Raw genomic sequence first — 13,573 nt, forward strand, 5'->3', positions numbered from 1 at the left:
GAATAGAGTGGAGGGCAGTGGCGAAGACTATGTCATTAATATGGAGAAGGGCACATGGGAGAGGCAGAATGGAGAGATCGGAGATAGTAGCACGGACGGTAAAGAGGCACCAGCCAGCCTCGGCAAACCGCCACCTAGGGAAGGAGAGCAGCATGAGCACCAACCGAGAGGGAAGCAGGGGCCAAAGAAACCTCCATAGCAGGAACAGGAAGCGTAACCACCGAAAAGAGAGGGGACGGAGCGAGAGTCAGAAGTATGGTCCAAGAAGAAAGCGAAGCCTTTTTACCCGTCAGGGAGGAGGAAGGAGAGTTGTCAGGATTACGCTTCTGACTCAGACAGGTGTCCCAGCAACTATGCACTGGACAATGGATTCCAGCGTCTCAACAGAAGCTGAACGAGAGAATACCCGACGGCCGTTAGGAGAGTGATGGACACCAGCCCATACTGACAGGGGGCGTGGAGAGCCAATACATGGAGAAGGATGAGAAAGAGAATCTGAGGGAGACAAGGAAGAAGACACAGGAGACATGACTAACCTGACAGAAAGAAGGGGAACCCCAGACAGAGAACTAGGAGGGGGACCCTTCGGGACAGAACTCAAAGGAACAGAGGGGGTTGGTGGGTGTATCAGGGTCCAAGGCCTGGAAGTGGTTTTGAGTCCGAAGAAGGTGGGAAGGACGAGGAGAGGAGGAGCGTAACACGTGAGCATAAGAGACTCTAGCATAAGGCGGTAGCCAGCAAACCTGGCGTCTCGCCTTAGGAAAAGATAATCGCTCCCGGTGCTTCAAGTTGAGGATGGCTGCCTCAAGTTTGTGATGGCACAAGCTTGTGATGGTCGAGCCCAAGCCACCACTGGGGGTTTAGGCTCGACCCAACCACAGAGGAGGGAGGGGAGCCAAGAGAAGTAATCAGAGGTCAAAGGAGGAGCAAGGTCGGGGCCCAATGCAGCGGGGGCTACAGAGCCTGGTCTTCCAACACGGTCCAACTCGGGGGGGGGGGCTTGGTCGCCCACCCCACGAGCCTGAGAAGGTAAAAGAGGAACAGAATGTGACATAGGTACGAAAGGAAAAACATTCATTCATGAACGTGCCCCCATACCATCCATGGAGCCAAAATTAGAGGCAGGACACCCAACAAGAAGCTATCGCCGATCATGTCAGGGGTGCGTCATGAGTATATGACCCCACCTTCGCCACCTTAAGAACCATCAGTCCGTCAAGATCGGGTTCAGTGACGAAAGGAGGATTGACAAAAAAATGGTTCCCCTCGCTCTCTACGTTGGGTACTACAGTTCTTTGGACGCAAGACTATGCCTCCTCGAGCACCCAGGCATCAAAATGGAAGAAGTCCAAAAGAATAACTAAAGCAAGCAAAAAGGTCAGCAGGAAACGACAAGCAGATAGAAGAGGGTGAGAAAAACTTAACACAAGGAAAAGGAAAAGCAATCTGGCACAATTGGAGAAGACAGCAGCAGGAGCACAAGGTCAAAAAAAAAGACACAGGACCGTCCCATGGCGCATCACATTCCATCAGCCGACCACCAAGCCCCCTCACAGCGCCAACGGGCCGAATTGGGAGGGGGTTCCATAAATAAATTCACGATAAACAAAATTAAAGAACTGGGCGAGACTAACTTGAGCTGCCACATCCCATTTAGGGCATTTACATCAATAAACCTCGATGAAATCTCACTCATGTTAAAATGTTACTGAAAAATGACACCAAATAAAATTATTGTGGATAGTCACACACTTAGTTAAGCCATTGCTAAGTTTTCATATTTAATACTACTAACCAAATAAATTTTCTTACATGCTAGGTAACTATGATTAATCTTAAGTTTAATTAGGATAGAGTCGACTTTATACCATCTTTACAAATGTCTAAATTTATTCTTTAGTTTCACCCCCCTCCATACTCCCCTAAAGGATAACAGAACCTACACTTGCCCCATCCTGGGGGATGGGGGTGGGAGAGCGTGGAGAGAAAGGCCACCCACCACAGTATATCAGGTAACACTGACGTTCCACGCTCACTGCCAACAACGGTTGTGTGGAATTTCAGCCTTCAGCACTATGTAAACATTCTAGCATCTTCGACGTCTTTAGAGATTAATAAAGATACACGCCACTAGCTATCTTTTCTGCCCATGCTGCCTCGGCGATAAATAATTGTTCTTTGGCACGAGGGGGCAGGAGGGCGGGGGGGGGGGGGGAAGGGAAGAGGGAAAGCCAGCCAGACTACCCATAGATGAACTAGAGATAGTCTACAGGCTGGTTAGTGTCTCTTTGCTCGTGTCGTAACTCATTTGTCCAATCTGTTGCGACTGAGGGCATATGCAACAGAGGGTAGGGTGGGTACTCTTGTAGGGGCGGTGGGCATGGCATGTGCAGGTTGTATTGATACCCATAATGACCTTGTCCCATCAATTGCATGTCGTATATGCTGACGGCAGGAGAGAAGTTAGTGGGCGCCATGTAGTGGGGCGTGGGTCCATGGTGTCCAGTCATGGAGGCGACCATACCGGATCTGTTGTAATGATTGGGCCCACTGTAATTGCTAGGGAAGTAGTGAAGAGCTTCTTGTAGGTGCTGAGGACTGGACACTCCCGACCCGTGTGACGACTGCTGATGACCCCCGCAGTGAAACTGGTTGGCTGGAGAGAAGGCGTTTAATTCGCTTGAAGGGGATGCGGTTGGCATAGACATAGCAGGTGATGCACACGGTGAACTGGGGCTCTTGTCGAATATTCCCTCGGATTTCTGCTTCTTATACTTCATCCGACGGTTCTGAAACCATACCATGATCTGCCGTTCAGACAGGCTGAGCGACGCCGCAATTTTTATCCGCCTTGCCCGACACGGGTAACTTTTGAAGCGGAACTCCTTCTCTAGTTCGACAAGCTGAGCTGAAGTGTAGACCGTGCGTGTTCTTCTAGCAGACCCACCCCCAGGCAGGGCAGCAGGGCTGGCGTTTAATCCTGCAGCAGTACTGCTGACTTCGTAATCTGTGGAGAAGCTAACGTTAATGACTAATGCACAGCTTTGTTACAACCACTTTATGATGTGGTTCTCTGTCCTAGCACCTATTAAGGTGCTCCATTAAAACAATGCAAGGAACCATGAGTTTTAATTAATAATTAGAAACGCCGAACTAAAAATAGCATTTCGCAGGCAGTTAAGACCAACTTTAAGTCAACACTTCAATATTTGTTATTATTTAGGTTTTTTACTAGAAAACTGCCATCTTTGTTATTACCACTTTCGGTCTACTGTGCCTTTATTCATACAAGAATTTTCAATTATTTGCTCACAAATTATTTACCATTCAAGTCTTTACTTCATTGACAATGAACCGTGTTGTGGAGTCACCTTTATTGCTAAGCATTAAGTATATTTCCCACTCCCTGCTAACACAATCAGTTTGCACACTAGTGCATTAAGAATTGTGCTGCAACTGCATCAGATAATCTAGCAAGGTTTGCCAAGTTGGTGTAACACCATAGTACTCTCCTATTTGTGCTTGCAGAGGGTCGAGCTTTTATTATGTTCCCACCTCTCATCTGCAGTGTATAAATAGTTACAGAAGCCCTGTTTACACTAGACAATTTATTGAACCCAAGGTTAAGAGTAAAGATCCACCTACCATCAATTATTATAGTTACCAGCATCTGCCATTTAGTCCCACCTAAATTTATTATTAAAACTAGGTACTACAGTGGCTATAATATCCCTCTGGCGGTTGTTAAGGGGGCATGGGCATGGTTTCATAAAAGTTGTTCAATGTCAACCAATATTTTTTGACTAGTATATGAAAAGGGCTGCAATTGTTCCAAGTTTAAGTACTGCAGCGTAAATAGAAAAGACTTTTTTCAACGAATTTTACACATTTTCAAGTGTCAATAAACAAACACCTCTCAGATATAATCATTCTATAACACTTTTCCGACACATTAGCATATAAAGGATCCGGAGTTAAGGAGTTTCCAGAAAATCTTTAGTTTTCCCTAATAGTTTTCCCTAATACATATATTCAAAGTACCCCCCTAAAAAAATTACACAGTCATGTTTATTGGCATTATAAAATCAATAAATGAACTTGGGAAAAAAACGCTTACACGGGATTGTAGAGAAAGTATGTAAAGTGTAAGTTTCAAGCAAATTGTCCGATAAAAAAAAAATTGAAAACTAAATTTTTAACTTTTTTGAATAGAACAATTTTTTTTAATATGCGCTATTGTGATAGCCGAGTCAAATTTGATTTCAGTTTTCACTTTTTTGATAATCATTTGACCATTTTGGAATAATTTTGACACCTTCACTATTTGTTTTCTCCATATTTATGCTATGATGCCGAGACTGGCCAGATGAAACCCTTTTCATATACAACGAGTCAGAAGTTCGAAATCTAGCTAGTATTCAATTAATGCATTTTCTTTGCCATCTGGAGCCCTTGCCCCCAAGAGCCAAACTCAAAAACACAAGTGACAAATATACTTCGACGTATTTCACTTTTGTGGACGTACAGTGTTTTAGAAGTTTTACACCGTTTACGGCCTTCAGAAGAGGGGTTCATCCTTCCAGGGCTGGAAAGGGGGAGCGGGAGGGAATAATAAGCTTAAACTAACTCAAATACGTACTATTAACGTGCCACCAAGAAGTCTTTGGGGAAAAGTTCCAAGAGCGAGCAATAGACATAAAAGTGATTGTTCCAGTTCTTCCGAAAATAATGCTGTTTTGAGAACTGTCCACTCAGACTAATTTTGCCACGAGGGAGTTTATTAGGCAGTGCCACTCGTCCTGTGAGTGGATATACACCATTGTAGCATTCAGAAGACCCCCCCCCCCCTTCAGCCTTAAGGAAAAGGCACCCGCTGGGTTGTTCATCTTTACACTTACCCAGATTCAGCCGAGACTTTCTTTACGGTCAAGTGGTGGTGGAGACGACGACGAAAAATTAACATTTGTTAATTCCCTTTTAATTAACTTTTAATTCCCCCCCCCCCCCAACCCCCCGTCTTGCAAGTGCTAAATGGAGAGTTTAGAACCGCATCTATATTTGCCAAATAATGTTCTAACAACTCAACAATGTAGGGTTTATTATTCTCCACTTTTTAATATATAAAATATCCACAGTCCCGTAGATAGTGGTCAAGGCGGTGTCCGTCACTCCAGATGCTGCAACTAAACTGCTCAACTGTTTTCATTCCGAATCTCTGGATATTTCAATCCTAGACCGATTCTCGCTATTACGGATTCTCTCCCGCGGCCACAACTCTTCGTTCATAATGACTGGCAATGCCAGCTGCAATCATGTTGTACCAGCGTACTGTCACCGATTTGCGACTATCCTCCTTTCCTCAGTTACCTCGGCACCGAGGTAAGGCCCTGAATAGCTCTAATTTTATAGTCTTTGGCATAATTAATATCGTCACCTTCAACAGCCAGAGGGAGTGTGGATGGTTCAAATTAGAGCGTTTTTAAAGGTATAGATGGGTAAAACACATGGGCGAAGTATACCATGACACTTTACACTTAAAGATGTCTGCGAGGTTCACACAATCTTAAACAGTGACTTAACAGCTTCCACCAAGATTTACCTCCCCTTCTCCCTCCAGTCTACTAATACCTCCAGCCACTCAGACACGATAAGCATCAATATAACACCTCACCGCGACCCTTCCTCCCCTTCGTGATCCATCTTAGTGCCTGAAAGCACCATCCCTCAAACAATGCAATGGGTGGTTACACTCAGGGTGGTCTCTAGGCGGTGTTTGTGGGGTGGAGGAGGCCCCCCCCCCTCCCACCCCACACATTTGGTAGGTAACAAGGCTGGGGGGGGGGTGGAGAGGTGGAGGCGACTGTTAGTAGTGGCGCACGGAAAAGTACTTTAGTACCGACTGGATGGGTAGCAAGAAGATTTAGTACTTAACCTTCCCCCCCCCCCCCCCCGTTCCCCCCGCAACCCCCACTATAATGGCTTTTGGGTACCGTTTCGTCTTTAGCAAGTTACTGATACCAGGCTCGGAGAGAGGGATTCGAGTATTTAATGTATACTAGTGCATAATTTTTGTATTTTGGGGTAAACTAAATCTCACAAATTTTTCAAAGTGCTACTAGTTCAAAATATAAAATTATCCGATAGTCAGCGGAAAATTAAAATCAAGTAATTATCAATAGAAGGCACCAAACTAGGAAGGCTATGTAGCACCATCATATGTGCAGGATAATCAGAGGGCACTAAATATCACCAAAGATGCAATACGAGAACAGAAACGCATAATGCGAACGAAATCAAAAGTAACCGAGTCACCAAGATTTCTATCAAGGGACAAGCAACCATGGGGGAATGTCGGAAAACTAGACATGCTTGTCCTGGAAGTCAGGACATTCAACAAGGATATGCACGACCGAAAGAGGGACAATGCAATTTGGACACTAAGGAGGCAGGTAGCGCTCTGTTGAGCGCAAGTTAAATGGGTAACCTTGCCAGAGCCGTTTCCCATCGCCAGTTACAGTGGCAGGAGAAAGGCCACTGGGACACACGACTCCTAAGAGTACGCAGTTTGTTATCAATAACTGAAAACTAACAACTCTGCCAGTGGGCAAGGATGGAGGCATGAATAACTGGGTAAAAGTCTGACTCAGGAATACCTTAAAGGGAGATAGGACAAATGTGGATAGCTTCCTTAACTGCAGCATCCGCACGCTCATTTAAAGACACCAACATGGCTGGGAACTCGACAAAACACAACCGACTTAAATTTACTGGAGATAAGAAACAGCCAATGTTGAAAATCTATGATCACCGGGTGGACCGGGTTAAAGGACCCTAAAGACATTAGGGCACTATGAGAGTCTACCACCACTACAAAGGAGGATTGAGACCGGGAAAGCAGGAGACGAAGAGCATAAAGTTCTGCTGTGAAGATGGAAGAAGAGTCGAGAGAAGAATGTGTCGCCAGAGGAAGGCGACACATACAAAGTGTGGTCAGGAAAAAACCAGCATCCCACACCTTCAGCAGACTTAGACCCATCGGTGAAGATGGGAACGGAGTGGGAGTAAGAAAAGTACCCAAAGAAGAGGCATTTCAGAACTGTAGGAGGAGTAAAAGCTTTAGTGATGTGGGTCAGAAGTACAAAATTTGGGAAGGGGGACCCTCCATGGGGGGCAGGGATGGAACAATACGAGGAGAAACATTGGTAATACGAACCGAAAGAGTATCTTTTATGCGAGACAAACGGACAGAAAGAGGAAGGTGGTGAAGAGGAACTACAGGTGGGGGTAAAAGTCAAAGCAAGATAGAGACGAGAGTGAGGATGCTGTAAGGATCGTGCAAGATAGCGAAGACTTTAACGAACACGGTGGTCCTGGAGAGAAAGCCAGTGTCAGCGTACAAGCCGAGGGTAGGCGTTTAACGAAAAGCACCAGAGCTGAAGCGCAACCCAGTATGGTGCAAAGGATCAAGATGGCGAAAAGTAGAAGCAGAAGAGTATGCAGGGCAACCATAATCTGGTATAGATAGGACGAGCGAGAATGCAAATAGAAGAGTGTGCACCTATTCGCTCCCCAAGAAGTATGGGACAAAACCAAGTAGGTTAAAGGCCTTAGAGCATTCAACACAGAGGTCAGAGACATGGGGCGACCAAGACAAACAAGTGTCAAAGATTAACCCCAAAAGCTTCGTGGAATCTTTGTACTCTAGGAGATGACCATAAGTGACAGAGGGACGAAGAACGACCCCACTTCCGAGTAAAAGTTATGGCACAAGTTTTAGTAGTAGAGAACTTTAAGCCATGATTGGTGGCCCAAGATGACACGGCATCAATCGCAAGTTGAAGCCGCTGTTGAAAGAGGCGCGAAACACCACCCCAACAGCAAAAAGTAAGATCGGCAACAAAGGGTGGAGAAGACGCCAGAAGGAAGGGAGGAAGAAGACCATTTAGGGCAACCAGAAAAAGTGTAGTACTCATAACACTACGTTGGGGCACACCTTCATACTGCCGAAAAGATGCAGAGAGAGTGGTGCCGAGCCTGATTAAAGATACAAGACAGAAACCTTTGAAGGACGAGGGGGAAGATTACCATGGCAAAGGCCAAAAGAACGAAGTTGGGACTGAATATGGTATCTCCAATTCGTTTCGTAAGCCTTTTCCAGGTCAAAAAGGACTGCAACAACGGAGCTCTTCGCAGCAAAAGCAGTACGAAAATAGACCAAGTTTACCAGGACATCAGTCGTACTGCGGTACTTGCGAAAACCAAATTGAGTAGGAGAGAGTTGGTGATGTTCCAGGAATAACATCAGACTGACATTTACCATGCGCTCAAAGAACTTTCAAATAACTCTTGATAGCAGTAGAGCGGAAGTCCTTAAGGATTGTACCGAGAGACCCTGGTTTCCGAATAGGGAGTACAAAGGCATCGAGCCAGTCCTCAGGGACGGACGATGACTCCCAGACCTGGTTATACAGACTAAATACCTAGACATGCATGGAGGGAGATGGCGAAGCATCTCATAATGAGCGTCATCCGAGCCCGCTGCCGTAAATTCACAGAGGGCCTGGGCAGACTGAAGTTCAGAAAGAGATAGGATCGTTATAGGGAAGGTGGAGACGAGTGTGGAAATCTAAATGACAAGATTCAAGAACAGGCATACGAAGAAGGAAGCATCGAGGAAGATGAGAACCAGAGCCAACGGAAGAAAAGTGGGAACCCAGTTCGGTCGCGAACTTCACTGGATCCACCACAAGAGTTCCACGGAGGTGGAGAACCGGCTTGATATCTGGAACGAACTTTCCCGCAATCTTGCAGATTTTCTGCAAGATTTCCAACTCATTGAGTTGGCGAGTTGGAACATTTTGAACAGTTGGAACACTCCTCGTGAGTTGGAACATTTCCAACTCACGTTTAGCTGTATGGATGTTCCTACAGGCCACAGCACTTTCCTTCCGAAACAAAAAAGAATCTGCCGTCTGCAGGCGGCGGCGTTTCTTCCAGGCTGCACGCTTAGAGTGGACAGCCTGAGCACAGTCCGCATTCCACCAGGGTACGCACTTCCATGCGCCACAGGAGGAAAAGCGAGGAACAGACCGGAGGGCAGCGTTGAAGACTGTCATAAAGAAGTAGGGCGCGAGAAAGAGGCAGAGAAGAGAGGTCAGATAATTGCACGGAGGGAGAATAGGCTCCAGTCAGCCTTGGCAAACTGCCACCAAGGGAAGGACACGCGAGGGTGGAAAGAGAAAAAGGAAACTAGGAATGGGGAAGTGATCACTTATGGATGTCATCAAGAACGTGCCACGTGAAACCTAAGTAAAGGGACAACGTGCAGAGAGAAAGACCGAGAAAGGAAAGGGTGCGAGTTCGAGATTCCACACATGTGGGCTCACCAGAATTCAGAAGAGAGAAGAAGCGAGAACGAACGGTTCGAGAAGACGGCCTCGGGTGTTTGTCAGAATATTACCCCAGAGGCAATGTCGACAGTTTAAATCACCCAAAAGGAGCACCTGCTCTGGCAAGGAGCCCAGGTGGTGTTTAAGATCAGGAAAGGAAAGCAGGACTTTTTTTTGGGGGGGGGGGAGAAGACCTGGAACAGACTACCATTTACATACAAAAACACAGGCAGCAGAACAATGGATAGGTGATGGAAGAAATAGGAGGACGAAGGGAATATCAGAACGAATTAAGAGAGCAGTAGACTTATGGGTCCCAGCAAGAACTGGGGGGGGGGGGGTAGAAAGGAATAACTACTTAAGTGACCAGGACGAGCACCAAGCATTGGTTCCTGGAGAGAAACACAATGTGGCGAAAACTAATTAAAAGTGGGAGTTCATGGAAGTTCGCATAAAATTCACGAATATTCCACCCAAGAATAGACATTATCAAAGAGAAAGGACAGTAACAGAACAAGAAATAAAGGTAAAGAACAGTTTATTAAAGAATTTCAGAGTCAGGATCAGCAAAATCTGGGTTAGGGGCCAATAGGTACACTTACGGATAGAGGGAAGGGAGCGAGAGGACACCATAGGCGGACTGATGAGATCCGGAGGAAGAGGAGACAACCGAGAGGGGCAGGGAAAGACAGCTGGACGAGGGAGGGGCAGAAATCAGGGAGTGCACCTCGGCAAGGGCAGCAACCGAGAGGGAATCGGGGGTCGAAAGAAACCTCCATATTTGGGACCGGGGGTCCGACCACTGAAATGGGAGGGGGACGTAATGACAGTCAGAGGGAGGGGACTTCTTACCTGCTGGAGAGGAGCCAGGCTTACATTTCTGACTAAGAGACAGGCGTTCCAGTAACAACGTACCGGGCGACAGACTCCATGGTCTCAGCAGGAGATGAGGAACGAGAGCGAACACGAAGATTGCTTGGAGGATTATGGATATCAGCCTGGACAGACAGGTGGCGTGGAGGGTCAAGAGACTGGGGCGGGGGGGGGGGGGGAAAGTGAGGAGAGATGGGGAAGAAGACAAAAGAGATATGGTGGACTGGGTAAGATAGGGCAGGAACCCCCAGATGGAGAACCAGAAGGGAGACCTTCCAGGAAAGAAGGCAAAGAAATAGGGAAGGAGGTGGTGGGTGTGGTCGGGTTTAAGGCCTGGAAACGGTTGAGACTGGGGAAGGTGGGAAGGACGAGGAGAGGTAGAACGCAACACGCGAAAGGGACGAGACGAACTTTGCGTCTCTTCCGGAGACTAAGACATTATCAAGGTGCTTCAAGTTGAGGACGGCTTCCTGGAGTTTGTAGTGTATACACGAGCATGAGAAGGTAGGGTGGGCCTCACCGCAATTGAGGCAGCGAGCCTGGAGAGAAGTGCACTCTGACTTAGAATTTCTCATCCCCACACATGGAACAGAGACAGTACTTGTCCATTTGAGGACACCTCGCCGGAACTTCCAACAGTTATTGCAAAGGCTAGGAGGGGGAAATGTACTCTTGAACGGAGCATCTGGCACCAGCAAGAATAATAGAGGGCGGAGGGACACGTTTACACGACCACGAGGGGGTCGAGTAAACGTGTCCACCTGGAGGACAGAATGGCCTTGGGCTTCGAGGATATGTCTAATATCCTCATGGCAATCTTTTAGGTCCCAAACACCAGTTGCAACATTGTGTTGGAGGAGAACAGTGCCAACATTGGCATTTAACCGAGCGTTTTTAGAGACCCGAACAGGGGTCTCTTCAATGCAGGACAAAGCTAAGGGATTAGCTGCATCCTGAGAAGGAGCAGCGACGACACGCGTACCGTAATTGGTGGAGTTAAAAGTAACAGAGGCATCCGAATCAACAAGGTTTTTATGGAAGGAGAAATGGTCAGGGGGAGTAAAATCCAGATGTTCTAGATAATGTATTTAGCCCACATAGCGGGACCAAATAAGGCGTTGTATTATTACAGGAAAGAATCGTGCGAGTGCGGCCGTGTCGGCGACAGCGTTGAGAACCACCCCCCTCCCCCCCCCCCCCCCAAGAGAGAGAGGCGAGTAGTCACAATGAGAGACTGAGCCGTGCCAGAGGACGAGGTGGTCACCACTGGGGACTGAGAACTCTACCCTACTGCAGAGGAGGGAGGGGAGTAGTCAGGAGGTCGGAGCCCAGTGCAGCAGGGGTTATAGGGCCTGGTCGTCCAACACAGTTGGACTCCGAGGCTTGGTCGCCCACCCCACGAGTCTGAGAAGGTACAAGGAAAACATTATCCGACTTGAAAAAGAGGAAAACGTTATTCACGAATGTGCCCCCACACCCACCATGGAGCCACAATTATAGACAGGACACCCAACAAGAAACTCTTGCCGGTATAGGTTTGTATATATTGAAGAGTATATACAAATACCCCTCCCCCCCCCCCCTGTAAACAGCTGGGTATAAGGTGGCTTTAGTGAGCAGTGCGTCGGTCGAGTTTAACAGCGGTTGTTGACAACCTGACCAAATATATCAACTGGTGGCCAGGCGCGGCCGCCACCACTCCAGACCTGCTTCCTTCACCTAATTAACCCCCCCCCCCTCAATTTCTTCATCTACAGCCCTTATTATGTTTTTTACGTTATGTTTACACCGCCTCTACGCATTTAGAAAAACTTTAAATTATATACATAGTGAAAAATACGACTTCTCAAGGACAATCGACAAGCTCTGCTGATCAAACTTTAAAAAAAGATAGTTACAACCTTATGTATACCCACCAACCTGTTGGCGGGTGGGTTACACGGGTGTATATCATTATTATTTATTCTGTCTACAGTTCCATACTAACTTAAGGGGTTGGGTAGGATGGTCAGTACTACTCTTCAATATATACAAAGCTCCACCCAGGTAAAATGAGTATGAATTAAAGACTACTCAAAATTCCCAGCAAGAATATGCATGCAAGAATAATCAGACTTTCAACACATACATACACCCAAACATACACACATTAAAAACCTATACATATATATAACCTCTCTGACATTTAACGAAACAAAGCAAGACAAAATTGCATTAAACAAAACTCAAAACAAATAAACGGGAGATACCTGGAGAATAACCCATCCTGTCAGAGACCAAGGCTGAACTGAGGAGGAACAAGGCAACTAGAAAACATTACAACTAAGAACGTGGAGGGGGGGGGGGACGGGGGGGATTTTTTTATAAAGAAAACCAAAGAAGGAGAAACAAATATAACCTGACAGGCCTCTTCAACGTACTGTTACGGTGCCCTCTCCTATCTCTTTCGTTTGCCTGCTTTAAGAGTCATATCAGCTCTCCCTACTGATTCTCTGAGGTTCAGGGAGTCCAATGATATATGTGGCGACCAGACCGGCTGCCAGTAAAGGGAAGGAAGTTACATTATAAGTTGTAAATAAAGGGAAATTGGCACCCTGTTTTAAAATGAAAGAGTATCCCCTAATGCAGATATGACCTTTTGGAAGGGACACTGGCTGATCGCGGATTGGCCGACTTAGGTCGCGGGCGACAAATCAGGGCCCACCATGACGTCACCGAGTGCCCCGGGCGGCGCCAACGTCAGAAGTGACCCGACCCGAGAAAAGACAGGCCGGAAAGGAGTTCCTGCAACCTTTTTGTCTGGCAGGCAAGACTCAGGGAGGTTATTGTTATAAGGTAAGCCTGAGTCTTCCTTCACTCCTCCACGGGTCTAGGCCGGAACTGTTAACAGCAGTTTCCCCGTGTTTGACTGAAGGGCTTCCAGGGTGAATCAGTGGCACCCCCTTTTGTGGTGGAAGCAAAGACCTGCGGAGGTGGGCATTGTTGGTCCTCTCCTGTGTGACCAAGGAGACTCCGGTGAATCCCAGGAGTCGGAGGGGCTGAGTATTCGGCCTTTTGAGCCCCTAGCAGCCGAGTGCTAGCAGAGCCCCGGCCTACCACCCCCCACGTGACAGAGAACTGGCGACCTTGCCAGGATTCGAACCCCGGTAGCCAAGAACAGGGAACTTCGCCAGGAAGCGCGGATCAAGCTACAGTGTGGCCCAAATATCAAGATAAGTGTTGCCAGGGTACTAATACAGTATGGCCAGTGAATTCAGTGGTACTGTTACTCAACCAGCTAAGGGACTGAAACGGTGAAATTGGTGCCTACC

The 13,573-nt window shown here is 47.1% G+C and overlaps 1 protein-coding gene across 1 annotated transcript; it reads right to left on the reverse strand.

The window, feature by feature from the left end:
* Positions 1 to 1,840: 1,840 nt before the first annotated feature.
* On the reverse strand, positions 1,841 to 12,547 carry LOC138349588 (homeobox protein HOX3-like). Its single transcript, XM_069326908.1, has 2 exons — positions 12,512 to 12,547; positions 1,841 to 3,007 (listed from the first exon to the last, which is right to left on the reverse strand). The coding sequence occupies exons 1-2, from the start codon at positions 12,525 to 12,527 to the stop codon at positions 2,256 to 2,258; spliced, it is 768 nt and encodes a 255-aa protein (XP_069183009.1). The 5' UTR covers positions 12,528 to 12,547; the 3' UTR covers positions 1,841 to 2,255.
* Positions 12,548 to 13,573: the final 1,026 nt, after the last annotated feature.

Source organism: Procambarus clarkii, chromosome 19, assembly GCF_040958095.1.
Source record: "Procambarus clarkii isolate CNS0578487 chromosome 19, FALCON_Pclarkii_2.0, whole genome shotgun sequence".
In the NCBI taxonomy this organism is placed as follows: Eukaryota; Metazoa; Arthropoda; class Malacostraca; order Decapoda; family Cambaridae; genus Procambarus; species Procambarus clarkii.